This window comes from Mobula hypostoma, chromosome 25, assembly GCF_963921235.1.
Source record: "Mobula hypostoma chromosome 25, sMobHyp1.1, whole genome shotgun sequence".
NCBI classification, from domain to species: Eukaryota; Metazoa; Chordata; class Chondrichthyes; order Myliobatiformes; family Myliobatidae; genus Mobula; species Mobula hypostoma.
The window spans coordinates 25246468-25268775 of NC_086121.1; the positions used below are offsets into that span (position 1 = coordinate 25246468).

The following is a 22308-nucleotide window of genomic DNA, read 5'->3' on the forward strand; positions in this document are numbered from 1 at the left end:
GTCTCGTCCACATTCCTGCCTGATCGATGTAACCTCTCCTGACCAACGTTTATTGGCCTTAGCGTTTTAAGTCCCTGCCTCACTCAGCTGTGCGTATTCTTCAGCTCAGACATCCAGTCCTGAAGAAAAGCCACACTGAAATCCGGCTGTCAATCCTCACTCCCAACTGCATTTCGCTCGATGGGATCATTTCAGGCATCAGTCAGTTTGGACCAAGCAGCCTTCAGAAGTCATAAATTGTCCCTTGATCTGATAGGATACCTCGCAAAGCAGAGCTGGAATGTCCGCACTTTGTCCAGTAAGCTGGAAGCTTATCCCTATGTGCTGGGCTACAGCATTATTTGAGGAAAGTGAGAGTGAAGAATTAAAGGAAATCTTGGTTGCATGTCTAATTAACATGATTAGATGAGACTGATGGAGATAATTAAGGAATCCAAGGAAGCCCCACAGGCTTCATTCGGCAGCAGTGGAGATTCCCAAATTAATTGGTGAGTGCCAGGACTGAACTTGTTGTGTGCACTAGCTGTGGTGCAGGCAGACATTTTGTATTTTTCTTGGCACTAAGTGCTGGGAAGAGGTCTGGCCGAGAGAAAACATACACACTGACAGCGGGTAGCCTTATGGACTGGAGATGTGGAACGGAAGCACATTTGTGGAAAATATTTGGCTAGAGACCAGCCCTATGGGTGTAGTCAAGTCCATCTATATTGAAGACCCAGAGCATTCTGACACTGTTGCTATTGTAAAAACCCGGTGCTGAGCACTTTGCTGGTTACTCCGGGAGCTGGATTGTAGATGTAGTCTGGAGTGTGGGGGTGGTGAGGGCTAAAAGTAGTGTAGGGATAACATGAGCTTTCAGACGGTCTCCAGCGGATAAGTGAAGGCCTTCTAGGTTACTAATCTTCAGTAAACTCCAGGTCTCTGTGAATTGGCATCTCAATCCACTCCGGCAACAGCAATAATTTCATAGAACGTAGAATAGTACAGCACAGTAGAGGCCCTTCGGCCCACAATGTTGTGCCGACCCTTAAACCCTGCCTCCCATATAACCCCCCACCTTAAATTCCTCCATATACCTGTCTAGTAGTCTGTTAAACTTCACGAGTGTATCTGCCTCCCCCACTGACTCAGGCAGTGCATTCCACGCACCAACCACTCTCTGAGTAAAAAAACCTTCCTCTAATATCCCCCTTGAACTTCCCACCCCTTACCTTAAAGCCATGTCCTCTTGTATTGAGCAGTGGTGCCCTGGGGAAGAGGCACTGGCTATCCACTCTATCTATTCCTCTTATTATCTTGTACACCACTATCATGTCTCCTCTCAACCTCCTTCTCTCCAAAGAGTAAAGCCCTAGCTCCCTTAATCTCTGATCATAATCAAAAAATGCTTGAGGTGTTTCACAGGAATCCATTGGGAGAAAAGTTCTCTCTGAGTCACAAAGGTGCCAGGCAAATGACTGAAAGTTTGGTCAAAGAGAGAGAGAGATTTTAAGTAACTTCTTACACCAGACTCCTGATCTTTAAGAAAAACTTTATTTTAAAATCCCTCCATACCTTCTCAGTTGTCCCCTTTCTCTCCAGCTCTTCAAGCTTTCTGCTTCCCAGATCTGGGGCTCAAGCATGGCCCCACCTTTTAACGTGACACCTTTGCCAGCTGTACGTTCAGCTGCCGAGCTCTGGAATCCCCTCCCCAGATCTCTGCACCTCACTCTCCTCTGTTCAAGATGCCCTGGCGTTTCGTTAAGTGGTTTGGTCTCACGCAGGCACAGATGAAAGAGCTGTTGGCCCACGTGTCCCCGATTCAGTCCTGTCCTCTGGTGTTTCTGTGTGGCATTGGCACGTTCTCCCCGTGACTGTGAGGGTTTCTCCCCAGGTGCTCTCACATCCCAAAGTCCTGTAACTTAGCATAGCCCTGGCTCAGGAATGGAGCCCACACCCTGATTAAAATGGTCATCTTTGACGAGGAACCTGAGCCCACAATCTTCTGACATAATGGAAAGGCTACCTCTCTTTTCCCTGGTACATAACTGGCTAGGAGGAGACGTAACTGAGCGATACAGAATTACGAATTGTATAGGTGGTGTAGACCGCAGGAAACTTCTCTGCATGTGAGCACACACATACATACAGAAGCACTCAAATACTTGCACTAACAGCACTTTGTGCATTACTGTGATATTCTGGTACTGCTGCAAATTATTTTCTGCTACTTATCTATTTAATACTGTTTTTCTATTACTGTCTTGTTTTTATCTACCACTTTATTTAATTGCCTGAGAGGAAGCCAAACAGAGTTTCATTGTACCTATGTCTAATGACAATAAAGATCATTCAATTCAATTCAATCAAGAGGACACATAAAAGTTGCTGGTGAACGCAGCAGGTCAGGCAGCATCTATAGGAAGAGGTACAGTCGACGTTTCGGGCCGAAACCCTTCGTCAGGACTAACTGAAAGAAGAGCTAGTAAGAGATTTGAAAGTGGGAGTGGGAGGGGGAGGGGGAGATCCAAAATGATAGGAGAAGACAGGAGGGGGCGGGATGGAGCCAAGAGCTGGACAGGTGATTGGCAAAAGGGGATACGAGAGGATCATGGGACAGGAGGCCCAGGGAGAAAGAAGGGGGGAGGGAGAGAAACCCAGAGGATGGGCAAGGGGTATAGTGAGGGGGACAGAGGGAGAAAAAGGAAAGAGAGGAAAAAAATATATACATATAAAATAATAAACAGATAAATAACGGATGGGGTACGAGGGGGAGGTGGGGCATTAGCGGAAGTTAGAGAAGTCGATGTTCATGCCATCAGGTTGGAGGCTACCCAGACGGAATATAAGGTGTTGTTCCTCCAGCCTGAGTGTGGCTTCATCTTTACAGTAGAGGAGACCGTGGATAGACATGTCAGAATGGGAATGGGATGTGGAATTAAAATGTGTGGCCACTGGGAGATCCTGCTTTCTCTGGTGGACAGAGCGTAGGTGTTCAGCGAAACGGTCTCCCATTCTGCGTCGGGTCTCGCCAATATATAGAAGGCCGCATCGGGAGCACCGGACGCAGTATATCACCCCAGTCGACTCACAGGTGAAGTGTTGCCTCACCTGGAAGGACTGTCTGGGGCCCTGAATGGTGGTGAGGGAGGAAGTGTAAGGGCATGACATAGGTTTAGGATAAAGAGGAAAAGATTTAGAAGGGATCTGAGGGGACCCTTTTCTCAGCCAGTGACTGGTGATTACCTGGAATGCGCTGCCAGCGAATGATGGAAGCAGAATTGTTGATGGCATTTAAAATATGTCTAGATAAGCACTTAAACACCCAGGGATAGAAGGCTACAGACCAAATGCAGGAAGATGGGATTAGAACAGAAGGGGCCGGCTTGTTGCAGAGGCCTGTTTCCATGCTGATCGACTGCACCAGAGCCCCCGGCTAACCTAGCAGATGCAAAGTGTGTCTCTGTGCTTTGTGTTTTAATCCCAGGACAAGATAAGCAAAATGAAAGCGAACGAGGCCAAGCTGGAGAACGACAAGCGTAAGCTGAAGGAGGTCCTGGACGCCTGCGAGAGCCGCACCACGAAACTGGAGCTGTCTCGCCGCTCGCTGGAAGGGGAGCTGCAGCGGACGAGGCTGGCGGCGAGCGACCGCGAGGCCGAGATCCAGCTGCTGCAGGAGCGCGTCGAGAGCCTGCAGCGGCAGGTGGCCGACAGCCACTCCAAGAGCAGCAGCCTGCAGCTGACAGTGGACCGGCTGAACGCCTCGCTGGCCAAGTCGGAGGAGGGGGAGAGCCAGCTCAAAGACAAGGTGCAGAGCCTGTCCCTGACGCTGTCCGACAAGATGGCCAGTACCTCGGCGCTCCAGGAGAAGGTCCAGCAGCTGCAGAAAGCCTTGAGCAGCAGCGAGCACGACCGTCGCGTCCTCCAGGTGAGTCTTAGCGAGGCTCTCAGTGAACGAGACCAAAGTTCCACTTCCCAGAATTAGGCTACTGTTACCCGAAAAAAAGACCAGGCCCTGAGACACAGCCGCACTCCTCTACAAACGTTTTAGCCTAGAGATTCACCCACAGGTTCTTTTTCAGTGCTATCTGCCTGAAAATCAGCACTTTCTCTGCAGAGGAATGAGATTGCAGCCATCTTCAGGTTGAAAAACGTACCCTTCCTTGTGTTTAGGAGACTGAGGGGTGTCGGGACCCCATTAACCGGGTCTAGTTATTCATCATAAATATTATCCATAGGTTCCATTTGTGCAAATTACTTCCCACTATTTGTTTTAGGCAACAGTAGTGTCTCTATTTTAAAATGCCCTCACTCATTGCCCAGAATAGAAGGGTAGAAACTTATTAAACGGGTGGAGGCTATTTGGCCCATCACCCCCAAGCTGCCTTGCTAGTAAAGTGGAATATAGATGTATCTAGAGGGACGTGCAGATGAATGAAATGAAGGTGCCTGGAGCATAATTACTGGCACTCGTTGGCCTGCTCCCTTGCTGCAAATTCCATTTTAATTTGCTCATTCTCATCTTGGGAATAGTTTACACTGACTGAAGGTAAATGTGAGCGAGTCACACACCTGTTTCCTCTCACCCGAGCAAGGTGGCTGGTGATGGACGAGCAAGACATAGCAGCACAATTCCTGGCTGTGAGCCCAGGAGCATTTTGTGGGGGGGGGGGGTAACCAAACTCACCGTCCTGAAGGTGCCCCTTAGCAGCTGAGAGGTATGTGCGGTAATGCTGTGCTCCTGGGGCCCTGTTTAATAGAATAGGGAAGTAAGGGAGCATATGAGAGAGAGGGGATAGATTGAGAGAGGCAATCAATCTTCCGCTGTTGCACTAAATTCACCGTCATCACTTTAATAAAATTTGATTAGAGACGTGGTGCAGACTTCCTGAACACTGAGCTGCCTTTCGCTTGCTTGTTGGGTGTTGCTAAGAGCTTCTTAGCAGTCGAGAGTCTAATTTTTTTTTGAAATCGCGAACACGTAGGCGAAACGCAGAAGGGAGATGTGTACACACGTGCAGGGAAATTGAGGGAAAATTAGCAAAGGAATGGGACAAATGACCACTATCTGTATCATATGGAAATAATGGAAAGTTAAATCTGCACAAAGGGTAGTTGTTGGCTGAGAAATAGTTACCGACCAGGCCTCAGGGGAGAACAACTCTCTTCAAATAACATGCTGTCATCTTGTACATCTTCCACTTGAAGAGCAGATGAAGTTATGTTTTTGCTTTAAGTTAAAAAATAGAACCTTTCATAATCTAACACTCAGTCAGGGGTCAGCTTTGAGTCACTCTCTTAACTAGAGTGGATTAAATTAAATTTAAAGGCATCCGTTAGTCTTGCGAGACCGTGGATCTGTGCCTGGAAAGTCTTCACTCTCCAGGGCGCAGGCCTGGGCAAGGTTGTATGGAAGACCGGCAGTTGCCCATGCTGCAAGTCTCCCCTCTCCACGACACCGATGTTGTCCAAGGGAAGGGCATTAGGACCCATACAGCTTGGCACCAGTGTCGTCGCAGAGCAATGTGTGATTAAGTGCCTTGCTCAAGGACACAACACGTTCCCTTGGCTGGGGCTCGAACTCACGACCTTCAGGTCGCTAGTCCAATGCCTTAACCACTTGGCCACATGCCCACACTAGATTGGATTAGCTTTACAGTACTGTGCAAAAGTCTTAGGTGTCCTAAATCTTTTTATATAAGTTTTGTTTTAAATGTTTATTTTTTGTCTTCTGCATTAGAAAAGAGCAAATTTTAGATTTCCAACTATTTTGGTTTCCAAAAAATGTGTTATATGTTACAGAGAAATGTTTATATTTCATTAAAGAAAGTAATATATTACATAGTAGACCACTTTTCAAATAAAACTTGATAACTTTGTAGGTATACAGCCCAGAGCATGATTAAACAAAGATAACAATCAGGTGCTAATGATCCCAATCTTCGGGTGGCTTAATGTATGTGTGAGGTATTACATGTTGGAAGGACAAACCAAGGTAGAACATACAGGGTTAATGGTAAGGCACTGAGGAGTGCAGTAGAACAGAGGGATCTGGGAATACAGATACAAAATTCCCTAAAAGTGGCGTCACAGGTATATAGGGTCATAAAGAGAGCTTTTGGTACATTGGCCTTTATTAATCGAAGTATTGAGTATAAGAGCTGGAATGTTATGATGAGGTTGTATAAGGCATTGGTGAGGCCGTATCTGGAGTATCGTGTTCAGTTTTGGTTACCAAATTACAGGAAGGATATAAATAAGGTTGAAAGAGTGCAGAGAAGGTTTACAAGGATGTTGCCGGGACTTGAGAAACTCAGTTACAGAGCAAGGTTGAATAGGTTAGGACTTTATTCCCTGGAGCGTAGAAGAATGAGGGGAGATTTGATAGAGGTATATAAAATTATGATGGGTATAGATAGAGTGAATGCAAGCAGGCTTTTTCCACTGAGGCAAGGGGAGAAAAAAACCAGAGGACGTGGGTTAAGGGTGAGGGGGGAAAAGTTTAAAGGGAACATTGGGGGAGCTTCTTCACACAGAGAGTGGTGGGAGTATGGAATGAGCTGCCAGACGAGGTGGTAAATGCGGGTTCTTTTTTAACATTTAAGAATAAATTGGACAGGTACATGGATGGGAGGTGTATGGAGGGATATGGTCCGTGTGCAGGTCCGTGGGACTAGGCCGAAAATGGTTCGGCACAGCCAAGAAGGGCCAAAAGGCCTTTTTCTGTGCTGTAGTTTTTCAATGGTTTCTATGGTTTCTATCAATGGCATAATGAGTTGAATGAACTAAACTGACTAACTGAAACAGATTTGGGTGTAGAAGGAATCAAACTGGGTGAAGGAGAGCAATCTAAAAGGTGAGGGTGTGACAGATGCGTCTTCAAATCATCAATTAACCTTCAAATCATCAATTCTTACACCATGGCAAGAGTGAGCACAGCAACAAGACACAAGGTGGTCGACCTGCATCGGCAAGATCTCTCCCTAGTAGACAAGAGTTTCAAGATGTTTTGTCCAAGCTCTTCTGAAGCAGTACAACCAAACAGGCAAGATTAAGGACCAGAAATGCAGTGGTCAGCCGCAGAAACCGAGGGGAGCAGACGAGTGACACGTCAAACTGACGTCCCTTCTAAATTGGAAGAAGCCCAGCAGTGCTATCAGCCCTCAACTCACAGAAACCTCTGGTACCCAATTACACCCCTCCACAGTCCAGAGAAGTCTGGTCAGAAGTGGTCTTTGTGGAAGAGTTGCAGCCAAAAAACCATTCCTCCAAAGTGGAAGCAAAGCCAAGAGGTTCACCTACGCACAGAAATACACACGGACTGGAGTGGTGAACAGTGGCAGCAAGTGCTCCAGACTGACAGAGTTAAAATTTGTCCGTAGGGAAGCTGGAGAGTTGCTATGTAGATGAGTGTCTGTAGCCAACAGTGAAGCACGACAGAGGTTCCCTGCAGGTGTGGAGCTGCGCTTCTGCAGATGGAGTTGGTGATCTGGTCAGAATTAATGGAATCCTCAAGGCTGAGAAGTACAAGCCGATTGTCAGCCATCACGGAGGTGTCTGATCGGCCCCAGCTTCATTCTGCAGCAGGACAAATGACCCTAAACTGGACTGACCCTAAACTGGGCTGCCCAATGGCAACTGACAAGGTCTCAGGGAGAACGTACACACCCCTTATAACCAGTGGTGGGAATTGAACCTGGGTCACTGGCACTGTAAAGCCTTATGCTAACCACTATGTTACCATGCCATACCCCAGGTCAAATGATCATATGTGTCCATATGCACATACGTAGAAACTCTTCTCTTGGTAGAAAGAGCAGTTGGTTGATCGAATACATCCAGCACCTTCGAGGTTGTCCACAGTTCATTCAAGTAAAGGGGGATTTCAGTACCAATAGTGTTTCAAATCCAGGAAGGAATCTCGGATTGGTTCAAACTGTCCGATACAAAGGGATTTCAAAATTACTTTAATCCCATTGTTATCCCCATCTGCACAACCCAACCCTTGGGGTGGCTTGATGTTCTTACCTGGAGTTTCGTCACAGGCTCTTGCAGCAGTGTAAGATACATCTGTTGCACTCCCTGCTGGTGCCTTGCCTTCATCCCCACCGAAGCTCTTGCTTTGATGCACTGTCGAGTAGGGTTAGACAGGGAGGTTGACTGACGCTACAGCAGAATGTAGAGCAGATAAAGACCCAAGTGGAATGTTGGCAGAAAGAATTTAATCCTGATAAGCATGGCCTGATGCATTTTGGGAAACCAAATAGTGGTCAGATATATGTCTAGATAAGGGGCACTTAAGTACTGTTGATGCTCAAAGGGACCTTGCTGTTCAATCCACAAATGCCTTAAATTGGCAACACAGATAGATAAAGGTGGTGTCAAAAGCATCTGGCATGCTTACTTCTGGGTCAGGGAACAGAATGCGAAAGTTGCAAAGTTGTGTTACAACTTTACAAAACACTGGCTAGGCTGCACTTGAAGTATTAATGGCACTTCTGGTTATCGTGTTGCAGGAAAGATACGATTGTACTGGAGAGAGAGCAGAGCTGAATTACCGGACGTTGCTTGGATCGGAGGATGTTAGTTGTAGGGAGAGGTTGGACACTCAGGGAGCAAAGGATGCTGAGGAATGACCTGAGAGAGGTGTATAAAATTCCAAGTGGCATAAGTAGGATAGGTGGTCAGAATTTTTTTCCCGTGGTAGAGGTATCAAAAATAGGCATTTGTTTAGTATGAGAGGAAGAGATTTTAAAGGGATCGGAGGGGAACTTTTTTTTAGACAGGAAGCAGTTGAAATCTGGAACTTGCTGCCAGAGGAAGTGATGGGATCAGATGCATTTGTTGCGTGTAAGAGACATTTAAAATGGCAAAGCATAGAAGGTTATGGACCCAATGTGGTTAAATGGGATTAGTGGAGGGGGGGAAGAAGGTCAATGTGAACGTGCTGAACCAATAGGCCCATTTCTGTGCTGTGACTCTCATCTCCCATCACCAGCCTCTCCTCCTTTATCCCTTGAGCGGAGATGGAATTTGGTGAAGTAGTTTTCACATTTCTATTTTTGGGTGCTTGTTGAGGTCTGCAATGACCCGATCACTGGCTGAGCCCCAGCTCAGTTCCACCCCTCCCTTACCCAGTGACCTAGAAAGCGATAGGAGCAACCGTGCAACATTTTCCCGCCGATTCTGCTGACTTCACGTTAAGTTTCGTGGAAGACTGGTGAAAACCCCGCAGAATATCAGTACTACAGTCTTTTTAACTGACTTATAGTTCCCTGAAGGTGGAATCTCATGTAGATAGGGTGGTGAAGAAAGCTTTTGGTATGCTGGCCTTTATAAATCAGAGCTTTGAGTATAGGAGTTGGGATGTAATGTTGAAATTGTACAAGGCATTGGTGAGGCCAAATTTGGAGTATTGTGTACAGTTCTGGTCACCGAATTATAGGAAAGATGTCAACAAAATAGAGAGAGTACAGAGAAGATTTACTAGAATGTTACCTGGGTTTCATCACCTAAGTTACAGAGAAAGGTTGAACAAGTTGGGTCTTTATTCTTTGGTGCGTAGAAGGTTGAGGGGGGATTTGATAGATATAGAGATATTTAAAATTATGAGGGGGATAGATGGAGTTGACGTGGATAGGCTTTTTGCATTGAGAGTAGGGGAGATTCAAACAAGAGGAGATGAGTTGAGAGCTGGGGGCAAAAGTTTAGGGGTAACATGAGGGGGAACTTCTTTACTCAGAGAGTGGTAGCTTCCAGCAGAAGTGGTAGAGGCAGGTTCGATATTGTCATTTAAAGTAAAATTGGATAGATATATGGACAGGAAAGGAATGGAGGGTTATGGGCTGAGTGCAGGTTGGTGGGACTAGGTGAGAATAAGCGTTCGGCACGGACTAGAAGGGCCGAGATGGCCTGTTTCCGTGCTGTAATTATTATATGGTTATATATGGTTAAGGGTCAGTACATTGGGCCTTACCGCTCCTGCACTTCGAGTCCTGACCAGCAGGGGTCTCTGTGTAGAGTGTGCTTGTTTTCCCTATGTCAGGTGCCCTCCTTCTCTCCTGCATTCCAAAGACATGTGGGTTGGTTGGTTAATTGGTCACTATATATTACCCCTAGTGTACAGGTGGGGCAAGTAATGGGAATCTGTAGGAAAATAAGTTACAAGTGTATTAGGGATAGGGATAGGATTCCTTAGTGAGATGGTGTAGAGCTTTACAGGCCAAATGGCATTTCTTATTTGTAAGGAAGTATGGAAAGTTAGACCTGCGTGAGGTGACTGAGCAAGGAGGTAAAAACAACTGCTGCCAGATCTTTGAAACTTCCCTGTTTCCCAGTTAAACCCCTTTTTTACCAGGCATCTCTGGAGATGCGGCTCGTTAGCCCTTTGCTAACAGCCACCCGGCTCAGGGGTGAGAAAACCACCCCTCTCAGAGTCCGTACGCCGAGGGTCGATATGACTTGAGTCCCGCCAAACCCAGGAGGCTGCTCACCCACCGGAGCCCCGATCTGTGTGATCGCTGTGTAATTACTGCCCCCCCATGCAATCTCCCATTGGCAAGAAACAACAGACTGTACATTGCATACAATTATAAAGAAAGTATATTGATGAATGTTATCTTAACCAAACTATTATTAAAGAAAAAAAAGGAAAAAAAGCAAAAGGACTTATCATAATTAAAACAGTCAAATGTGCACAGGTTGAGCTCAAATCTCGCAAAAGCTGATGTGTCCGGTGTACTCACGGTACCAGCTCTGATTCACCGATCACTGATAGGATTTCCCCTCTAGGACTCCATCGAATTGTGCATTCCCATTGGATCAAATCCTTCAATCAGTTCTCTCAATCTTCTTCTCTCTCCATTTCCCGCCGAAAAGACCTTGACACACCTTGGTGTCCATCACAAAACCTCTCCGTCCAGCGCCCTGTAGAACCTTCCCCCAGTTCCACCATCCTGATTGGATAACACGACATCCCTAAGCATGAACGTCACATCCCCTTATCTTTAACAGTAACCCGAACACTACCAGCAGAACACACTGCTTTCAGCAATAAAATCTTAACCAGGGTGCTACACCAGCATTTTTCCACCATTTCCTCGTACCTCCACTGATAAGTCACAATGAGACACTGAATAGTGGCAAGTTCAGACTTGAGATTCAATTCAGATTTATTTATTGCGTGTAACATGCAGTAAAATATGTCATTTGTATTCATAACCAATACATCCAAGGATGTGCTGGAGGCAGCCTGTGAGTGTGGCCACACATTCTGGTGCCAACACATCGTGCCCGCAATGTCTGGCACCAACATGCCATGCCCACATTGTTGGCGCCTGCATCACAAGAACACGAGCAGCAGCAACAACAGGGCAAAACAAGGCAGGACCAGTGAAACAAGCCCCTTTGCCACCCTCCCACTCCCTCAAACACACAGGCTTCCAACCCCAGGAACAGGCCACCTCCGGTCCTTGGCCTCGGACTCTCATGGTGGTGTAACTACAGGTGTCCCCCGCTTTTCGAACGTTCGCTTTATGAAACCTCACTATTATGAAAGACCTACATTAGTTCCCTGTTTTCACTAACAGAAGGTGTTTTCACTGTTACGAAAAAAGGCAGCACGCGAAAAAAAAACTAGCGCACGATAAAAGGCAGCGCGCGCCCCGAGCAGCCGCTCTCCCCGGGAACTGCATTCTCGCCGGCATTGCTTAAACACGTGCCTGTGAGTAGCCGTTAGCAAGATGAGTCCTAAGGTAGCGGAAAAGCCTGAAAAGGTGTTACACTTAGTGTAAAACTAGGCATAATTGAGCGTTTTGATCGTGGTGAATGAAGTAAGGACAAACTGAGTTTGGCTTGTGGAAGTTGACGAAGATGATGTTGAAGAGGTTTTGGCATCTCATGACCAAGAACTGATAGATGAAGAGCTGATGCAATTGAAAGAGGAAAGGATAACAATCAAAACCGAATGCAGTAGCAAACGGACCAAAAGTGAAGTTGTCCAGGAACTGAATATGAAGCAACTGCGTGAGATTTTCGCTGCAATGATTGCAGAAAAGCTCGACTTTAATTTTGAAAGTGTACATCGGTTTAGGGCATATTTGCAGGATGGTTTGAGTCCTTACAAAGAACTGTATGATAGAAAAATGCGTGAGGCTCAGCAGTCAAGCAAGTCTTCCACATCAGCCACAGCAGATGACAAACCTTGACCTTCGACCTCGAGGCAGGCAGACATAGAAGAAGATGACCTGCCTGCCCTGATGGAAACAGATGACACCCCAACCCCCGGGTCGCGGACAGATACCGATTCGCGGAGAATGAAGCGGTAGCCGGGACACACCCAGCACATCTTTAAGAAAAAAGCCGAAATAAACAAGCTAATTAATTAGATGCTGCCCGGCACTTAAATGTTGGCCCAGATCAGAGGTGATCTGAACCGGCTCACAAAATAGTGCGTGCATCAGCAGAGAGGCCAGCCCCAAAATGGTGTTGGGCCTTCTTCTTCACCAGCAAGGGGAGAAAGCCCGTGCATGGGAAGAGACTTTTGTAATGCACCTCTGACATCATTTCCACCTGGAGAGGGCGGGAACGGAACTGCGTAAAAGCCAGTGCCACGAAGTTTGAATAAACTAGTCTCGAGTGCAACTTACAGACTGCGTGTCATTATTTCTAGCTCTGTGTGTAGCACATCGCTACATTGGTAACCCTGACGGTCCAAACGGGATTTGGACCAAAGATGATCGACTCTTCATCTGTTCACGCAGTTTCGCTAAGACTGCCAACTTTCTGGACGCTGCGGCCACGCCTGTGGTTTGACCAAGCAGAAGCCCAGTTCCAGATTCGGCAGATATCTTCTGATTCCACACGTTACTATTATGTGGTGAGCTCCCTTGACCAGGAGACAGCCGCACGGGTTGGGGATTTCATAGAGTCACCCCTGGAAGAAGGCAAATATGCAGCATTCGAAGCCCTGCTCATAGAGACCTTTGGCCTCTCACGGCGCGAGCCAGCTGCCCGCTTTCTGCACCTGGATGATTTGGGAGACAGGCCGCCGTCAGCATTAATGAACGAGATGCTGGCCCTGGCTGAAGGACACAAGCCCTGCCTGATGTTTGAGCAGGCGTTCCTAGAACGACTGCCCGAGGACATACATCTGCTGCTGGCCGACGCAGATTTCAGTAACCCCCGGAAGGTGGCGGCCCGGACAGACGTGCTGTGGAAAGCCAAGAGGGAGAGCGGGGCGTCCGTCGGACAGATTACCAAGCCACGCGCCCAACAGCAGGCCAGACCAGGGCCGGCAACGGAGCATATACAACCCAGAGGCAGGAGCGAGGAGGCCAATGAACAGTGGTGTTCCCACCACCAGCGGTGGGGCAGAGAAGCCCGCCGTTGTCGCCCACCGTGCAAGTTCCCAGGAAACGCCAGGGCCAGTCGGCGCTAATGGCTGTGGTGGCTGGCCACCAGGACAGCCTCCTGTATGTCTGGAACAAACAGTCAGGACGCCACTTCTTGGCCGACACCAGAGTGGAGATCAGCATCTTACCTCCGACGGGGTACGACATCCGCAACAGGGAGCCGGGACCCACCCTGAGGGCCGCAAATGGCAGCACGATATGGACCTATGGCACCCGCATGGTGCCGCTACAGTTCGGCGCCAGCCAGTTCACGTGGGACTGGCCGCCGTGGCCCAACCACTCCTGAGGGCGGACTTCTTGCGAGCTCACAGCCTGCTGGTTGACTTGCAAGGGAAAAGACTGGTCCATGCCAAGACTTTCCAGACGTTCTCCCTGGGTGAAGCCAAGTTGCCGGCCCCACACCTGGACTCCATCACGCTGTCTGACAACGAATTCACCAGAATCCTGGTGGACTTTCCATCGGTTCTGACACCGCAGTTCACGGCAGCCATGCCCAGACACGGAGTACAGCACCACATTCCGACCCAGGGACCACCCCTCCACGCCCGTGCTCGAAGGCTTCCCCCGGACAAGCTCCGCCTGGCGAAGGAGGAGTTGAAGAGGATGGAGTAATTGGGGATCGTACGGTGGTCCAACAGCCCATGGGCCTCCACCCCCGCACATGGTGCCCAAAGCATCTGGGGGCTGGAGACCATGCGGTGACTACCGCGGACTGAACGTAGCTACAACTCCAGACCGCTACCCTGTGCCACACACACAGGACTTTGCAGCAAACCTGCGCGGGGCAAGCATCTTTTCCAAAGGAGACCTCGTCCGGGGATACCATCAAATCCTAGTACACCCTGAAGACATCCCCAAAACAGCACTCATCACCCCGTTCAGCCTGTTCAAATTCCTCCAAATGCCGTTCGGCCTGAAGAATGCCACACAGACATTCCAGTGACTAATGGATACGGTGGGACGCAACCTGGACTTTGCGTTCATCTATCTGGACGACATCCTCATAGCCAGCAGTAGTCGGCAGGAGAGGAGCACCTGTCCCACCTCCGCCAGCTCTACTCCCGCCTGAGTGATTTTGGCCTCACGATCAACCCGGCCAAATGCCAGTTCAGACTCGACACCATCGACTTCCTGGGCCACAGGATTACCAAAGATGGAGCAACACCTCTGCCCGCCAAGGTAGACGCGATCCGCCACTTTGCCCGGCCCAACACAGTCAAAGGCCTGCAGGAGTTCGTTGGTATGGTGAACTTCTACCACCGCTTCCTCCCCTCAGCAGCCCGTATCATGCGCCCTTTGTTCACCCTGATGTCGGATAAGGGCAAGGACATTACTTGGGACGAAGAGGCCGCAGCCGCTTTCGTTAAAGCCAAGGAAGCCTTGGCAGACGCCGCGATACTAGTGCACCCCAGAACGGACGTTCCTACTGCCCTCACGGTGGACGCATCCAACACAGCGGTCGGTGCGGTGCTGGAACAACTCATCGAGGGTCGCTGGCAACCCCTGGTGTTCTTCAGCAAACACCTACGGCCACCTGAACTCAAGTACAGTGCCTTCGACCGGGAGCTGTTGGCACTATATCTGGCAATCCGGCATTTCAGGTACTTGTTAGAAGGCAGGCCGTTCCCTGCGTTCACGGACCACAAACCTTTGACCTTCGCGTTCACGAAGGTGTCTGATCCCTGGTCGACCCACCAGCAACGACATCTGTCCTACATCTCCGAGTACACGACGGACATCCAGCATGTCTCGGGAAAGGATAACGTCGTGGCGGATGCACTCCCCAGACCAGCTATCCAGGCCCTGTCCCAGGGGGTGGACTATGCAGCACTGGCGGAGGCGCAGAAGGCAGACGACGAGATGCCCAGCTACAGGACTGCAGTCTCGGGTTTGCAGCTGCAGTACTTCCTCGTAGGCCCAGGTGAGAAGACCCTCCTGTGTGACATGGCTACCGGCCAACCTCGCCCCCATCGTCCCGGCAACCTGGCGGCGGCGAGTTTTCAACTCCATACACAGCTTGGCGCACCCATCTATCAGGACCGTCGGGATGGTCTCCAGCAAGTTCATGTGGCACGGCCTTCGCAAACAGGTTAGTGAATGGGCCAAAACGTGCATGCAGTGCCAAACGGCCAAGGTGCAGCGGCACACCAAGGCTCCACCGCAGCGGTTTGAACCCACCCACCGGAGGTTCGACCACATTCATGTGGATATCGTAGTGTCGCGAGGAGCACGGTACCTCCTAACTATGGTAGACCGCTTCACCAGATGGCCAGAGGCGCTCCTGCTCACCGACACCACCTCCGAATCCTGCGCCCGAGCGCTGATCGCAACCTGGGTAGCACGCTTCGGGGTACCGGCCCACATTACCTCCGACAGAGGCGCCCAATTCACCTCCAACCTGTGGTCGGCTATGGCCAGACTTTTAGGAACACAGCTACGCCACACAACTGCCTACCACCCACAGTCGAATGGACTAGTGGAACGCTTCCACCGTCACCTGAAATCGGCTCTCATGGCCCGCCTGGAGGGGCCTAACTGGGTGGACGAGCTTCCCTGGGTCCTGCTCGGAATCCACACGGCGCCCAAAGAGGATCTGCACACCTCGTCGGCCGAGTTGGTGTACGGCGCACCCCTGGTCGTCACAGGAGAGTTCATACCAGCCCCAAGGGGGCAAGAGGAGGAACCCGCAGCAGTCCTGGACAGACTACGCGAAAGGCTCAGCAGCCTGGCCCCCATACCGACTTCACAGCACGGACAGAGCCCGACCTGCGTACCCAAAGACCTGCAGAACTGTGAGTTTATATTCGTACGAAGGGGCGAACACCGGGCACCGCTACAGTGGCCGTACGAGGGCCGTTCAAGGTGATCAGGAACAACGGGTCCACGTACATTCTGGACATTGGGGGGGAAATATAGAAACATAGAAAATAGGTGCAGGAGTAGGCCATTCGGCCCTTCGAGCCTGCACCGCCATTTATTATGATCATGGCTGATCATCCAACTCAGAACCCAGCCTTCCCTCCATACCCCCTGACCCCTGTAGCCACAAGGGCCATATCTAACTTCCTTTTAAACATAGCTAATGAACTGGCCTCAACAGTTTGCTGTGGCAGAGAATTCCACAGATTCACCACTCTCTGTGTGAAGAAGTTTTTCCTAACCTCGGTCCTAAAAGGCTTCCCCTCTATCCTCAAACTGTGACCCCTCGTTCTGGACTTCCCCAACATCGGGAACAATCTTCCCGCATCTAGCCTGTCCAATCCCTTTAGGATCTTATACGTTTCAATCAGATCCCCCCTCAATCTTCTAAATTCCAACGAGTACAAGCCCAGTTCATCCAGTCTTTCTTCATATGAAAGACCTGCCATCCCAGGAATCAATCTGGTGAACCTTCTTTGTACTCCCTCTATGGCAAAGATGTCTTTCCTCAGATTAGGGGACCAAAAAGTACAAAGGGGAAAAGTAAAAGTGGCAGGCCGACAAATCCAGGGCAAGCATTAAAAAGGGCTAAGAGAGTTGTAAAAGAGCGCCTGAAGGCTTTATGTGTCAATGCAAGGAGCATTCGTAATAAGGTGGATGAATTGAAAGTGCAGAGGAGTTTTTCACGATGGACCGACTCAAACTGGCCCATGTGGACTTGGCGCAGCCGGTCGAGGTTCAGGCACTGCGGCGCAGAGGCAGACTGCCCAGACAGAGACTGATCCAGACTGTGGACATGGGGGGGGGGGGGCGCGGTTATGTGGCGACCCACTTTCTACGCAGGCGAACTGGCTCACAAAATAGTGCGCGCGTCGGCAGAGAGGCCAGCCCCAAAATGGCGCTGGGCCGCCTTCTTCACCAGCAAGGGGAAAAAGCCCACGCGCGGGAAGAGACTTTTGTAATGCACCTCTGACGTCATTTCCGCCCGGAGAGGGTGGGAACGGAACTGCGTAAAAGCCAGTGCCGCAAAGTTTGAATAAACTAGTCTCGAGTGCAACTTACAGACTGCGTGTCGTTATTTCTAGCTCTGTGTGTAGCACGTCGCTACAACAGCTTTAACATATAATTCCGGACTGTTTGGCTGGGGAAAGCATCCCACTGGACCTCCCCAGGGTACTGGGGACTGACTGGCAGTGGGATCCTTTCCAACATTTTGTCCAGCAACACTTACTGGACAGAACTAGCCAACCTGTCAAAGGGAAGAATCACATTCTCTTCACTGAGATAGCTGACAAGCTTTTTCCACTTCAGCTCTTGAGACTGAAGTTCTGACGAAACTGAATACATTATTTAGTCTACTTCTCTCGACTGTGTTGCTGTTCTGTGCTGTTCAGTCAGACTCTAATGATAATGAGCCTAACATGTGTCAAGTGAGCTCACTGTACAGCCACGACTCTTTCCAAACCTGGCCCCAGCGCTTGGCTCTTCGCCCAGTGTCGTCTGTCTGGCATGCTGACAGCATTTCCTGACACAGTGTAAACACTCCTCCAGTACCTGGATCACCCACCTCCTGGGGGCAGCCGTACAAAGTTGTAACTGCCCTGCCAAAAAAGCGTCCCGGGCGATCAGAGTCACTGCATGGACGGCAAAGGCTACAGTGCCAGAGCCAGCCTTGGAGACGTCAGTAATTGTTTCACGCGTCTGTTAACCGCTTGAGATTATAGTTCTCAGGCCACTGGTAGAACCTCGATTCTACTTACTGTGTTGCCCCTCTCAGGGGTCTGTCCTGAACTCACACTGCCCGAGCTCTCCCTTCCTAAATTTCTCTGTCCACACCTTAGCTCTCTCCCTATTAGATTATGAGAACACTCAGTCCTCTTTTATTGTCATTTAGAAATGCATACATGCATTGAGAAATGATACAATGTTTCTCCAGCGTGATATCACAGAAAACAAGACAGATCAAAGACTAACACTGACTGAACCATAATTATAATATATAGTTACAGCAGTGCAAAGCAATACCATAATTTGATAAAGAACAGACCACAGGCACAGTAAAAACAAGTCCCAAAGTCCCTGAGTCGATCGACTCCCGAGTCCCTGATAGCAGGTGGCAAAAGGGAGAAACTCCCTGCCATAAACCTCCAGGCACTGTCAACTTGCTGATGCCTTGGAAGCAGCCGACCACAGCCGACACTGAGTCCATCCGTCCGAAAACTCCGAGCTTCCGACCAGCCTCTCCAATACAGCCTCCCGAGCGCCATCCTCTGCCGAGCGCCTTCGACCTCTCCCCGGCTGCTGAAACACGCAAAGCCGAGGATTTCGGGGCCTTCAGCTCCGGAGATTCCGGTTACCACACAGTAGCAGCAGCAGCGAAGCGGGCATTTCAGAAGTTTCCCCAGATGTTCCTCCGTACTCTCACATCTGTCTCCATCAAATCAGGATGGTGCACGGTCCCCTACTTGACAGATAACAGATATTCATCACCGAAGTGGCCGCCCGCGCTGTCGTCGCGCCGCCATCTTCACCCCCCCCCGCCCCGGGAGGATTACCACACCTTCCTGACCTCTCTCCCTGAAGCTCCATCTTTGTGCACACTGTAGACAGTAAAGGTTATCCCTAAAATGATGGCAAAACTTAATGTAAACAAGACAGAATCTGCCTCCAAGGGGTGTGCTGGATTCTGAGTCCTCAGTCTGACAAAGAGCACCACACGGGGCACGGGGTGCTATGGCTTCGAAACTCCTGTTGTTCCAGAGCAGCCGACTCAGTTCAAATCCTCCTCAACGCCAGCTCTAGAATTCTATGCCATCTTCCTCTCCCCATTCGCAGTTCTCTCCTCACCCTGTTAAGAAAATTCTGAGTTAGTGCCCTCTCTGCGTGCAGTTGAGGATCTGCGTTTCAGCCCTTCAGTGTCGAAAGTGAACTTTTGAGAATGTCATTTTAAGTTTATATTGCTTCAAAATAGTTTCAAACAATCATTCTCACTCAGTCATTTTCTCAAATTTAAACATTATTTGTGCAAACTCTGTGCCGCCTCAGGTTGATGTGTGACCCGTCTATAGAATTGTTTACATTTAAAGTTGTTTAAATTTAACTAAGCTTGATATATCTAACCCCAGCTGGATAATCATATTTCTATTTTTCCATTTTCAAAAATGTCTCCTACCATTAATTCATCGTGCCTCTTGCCCTTTGGAAGTTCTATCATCTGTGGTGGCCTCAGGGGTCAAAGCTCACTCATTAACTACGAGTGAAGACGGTAACTGTGGCTCTAGTTTTCAATGTGCTCCCACACTTGCTGTTTGCTGGATGTCACTGCACGCTCCAAAGTGACCATGGGCATCCCTTGTTACTCAAGGGAAATCAGGATTAAAGTCAATACCGGAACATCCAAGGTCAAAGGGGGAAGTTTAGGGCATGAAAGAGGTTACTGCACTTGAGTTCCTTTCCTGCGAAAGGACGCTGGAGATCGTAACAACTAACTTCACATTTCTGACATTGGTGGGGCTGAAACACACGCTCTCTCTACACTCAGAGAGGGGAATAGCTCAGACCCTTTTAATAGATTGGAGAGAGAACTGTGAATGGGGAAAGGAAGGTTTTTATAAGAATTGGAATTAAATATTGAAACCAGTGTTCCGAGTTTCCTCAGGCTTAATTAGAGAGACCAACAGTACTATTGTTTCAGGTCAGGGACCTTCCATTTATTGACTTGGAAACTGAAGTCTTTTTCCACAGATATGCCTGACATGTTGAGAATTGCCAGAGTTTTCCATTCTTAACAAAGAACAGTACAATACAGGATCAGGCCAATAATATCTGTGCCAAACATGAAGTACATGATCTATATCCCTCCATCCCTCAGATATTAATGTTCCTATCAAAAAAGCCTCTTAAACACCACAGCTTCAGGATTCTTGGACCTGTAGTACTTTGCTCTTATCTCCTGATTTCCCTCAGTTCTTTAGAAATGTACGGGTAGTTTGTTCGAGCACTGAGGTGCCCTTCTGCTGGAGCTGTTGGTAGGAGAAGCAAACTCTACTAGACCTCCTGATCATCTTTCAGGAGCCTGGTAATATGCTGATGCCTTCACCCAGGATGATTCTTTCTGGTGTGGGGAACTTGTATATGAAGTCTTCTTGCCACCAATCAAAAGAGCTGAAATATGTCAGAGGTTTCCTGCAAAGCGTAAGGGGTTCAGGAAGGGTATGTGGGGTGCAAATGGCTCGTTTATTTCCAGCTGGCTTGGGTTCGACAGAAGCAGAGTTGAAGTCGGCTTTCTGTCCGGTGTTCCAGGAGCGTCTGGAGGCGGCGCGACAGGCGGTCGTCGAGACAAAGAAGCAGAACTCGTCGCTGTCTGACAGAGTGCAGGGCCTGCAGAACGAGCAGCAGGACATGGAGCTGCAGCGCGCGGAGCTCGAAAGACAGCTACACAAGCAACAGGAGGTGAGAACTTCAGCCCCTGTTTTCCTCCTCCGTCTTTGGTAGGTGGACGTTTTCCCCATTACATTGTTCAGTTCTGTATCGGAAGGTACGTCTAGTTTTCATGACAACGATAAAGCTTCCTTTATACTGCCACATCCAGTATTAAATACAGGTTAGATGTAAAATAAAGTTCTTTTTACACCTGCAGGTACAACTTAATTAAATGCTAAATGCGTCTACTTTAGACTGGTCCCATTGCTGCTCCCAGTAAAAGTGCAACAAGGGGTAGAGGTCACATGTTTTCTCCAGTGCTGGCCCATTAGAATCAGAATCAGCTTTAATATCACTGCAAATGTCATGAAATTTGGTGATCTGCAGCAGCAGTACAGTGCAATACATAAAAAACCTATAAATTACAATAAGAAATATATATATTTAATAAGTAGTGCAAAAAGAAAGAAGAAAATAGGGAGGTAGTGTTCATTGGTTCATTGTCCATTCAGAAATCTGATGGTGGAGAAGCAGAAAGCGTTCCTAAAATAGTGAGTGTGTGTCTTCAGGCTCCTGTACCTGCCCGTTGATGGTAGCAGTGAGAAGAGGGCATGCCCTGGGTGATGGGGTCCTTAACAATGGATGCCACCTTTCTGAGGAATCAACACTTGAAGATGTCCTGGATGCTCGGGAGGTTCGTGCCCATGATAGAACTGGCTGAGTTTGTACCTTTCCATAGCTTTCCCCGACCCCGAGCAGTGGCCCCTCTGGGTCACACATAGCAAGGGAAGGTGCAAAGTTCATTTCACTGGGGAGCCAAGTGAGCCAGGATGCAAACCCCCTCAACCCTCACCAATTTGTCTTGATGCCTATTGAGAGCACCCTATCCGGGTGCATCACGGCTTGGTATGGCAACTGGTCCGCCCATGACCACAAGAGACCGCAGCTCTGGACACAGCTCAGCACATCGCAGAAGCCAGCCTCTCCTCCATAAACTCTACCTGTACTTTTTGCTGCTTCAGGAAAGCAGCCAGCAGAATCAACGACACCACCCTTCCCAGATATTATCTCTTCTCCCCCCTTCCATTGGGCAGAAGAAACAAAAGTCCTAAAGCATATCCCACCAGGCTCAAGGATGACTTCTACCCCACTGTAATAAGACTGTTGAATGCTTCCCTAGTACGATAAGATGGACTCTCAACTTCACAAGGTCAAAGTACATTTACTATTGAAGTACATATGCAGTATACAACCCTGAGATTTGTCTTCCCACAGATGGCCACGAAACAAAGAAATCATGAAACCTGTGTAAAGGGAGGGAACGTCGACTCAGACCATGAGAGGCCTGCGTTGGGCAATTTCATGCCTTACAAGGCACAGATTGGAAGTCTGTGTGGGGCGCCACTCCTCGTACAGACTAGAGCAATGTGTGATTAAGTGCCTCGCTCAAGGACACAAACACGCTGCCACGGCTGAGGCTTGAACTAGCAACCTTGAGATAACTAGACATACGCCCTAACCACTTGGCCACAATAGGCAACAAGAAAAACATCAAACCCCCCCAATTCACATAAAA

The 22308-nt window shown here is 48.9% G+C and overlaps 1 protein-coding gene across 1 annotated transcript in view; it reads left to right on the forward strand.

The window, feature by feature from the left end:
- LOC134337800 (rootletin-like) overlaps positions 1–22308 on the forward strand; it is a 130922-nt gene that overhangs the window by 88739 nt on the left and 19875 nt on the right. The window contains exons 31-32 of the mRNA XM_063033052.1: positions 3467–3907; positions 20613–20762. Coding sequence (XP_062889122.1) covers positions 3467–3907; positions 20613–20762 — 591 coding nt within the window. The remainder of the gene's footprint in view (positions 1–3466; positions 3908–20612; positions 20763–22308) is intronic.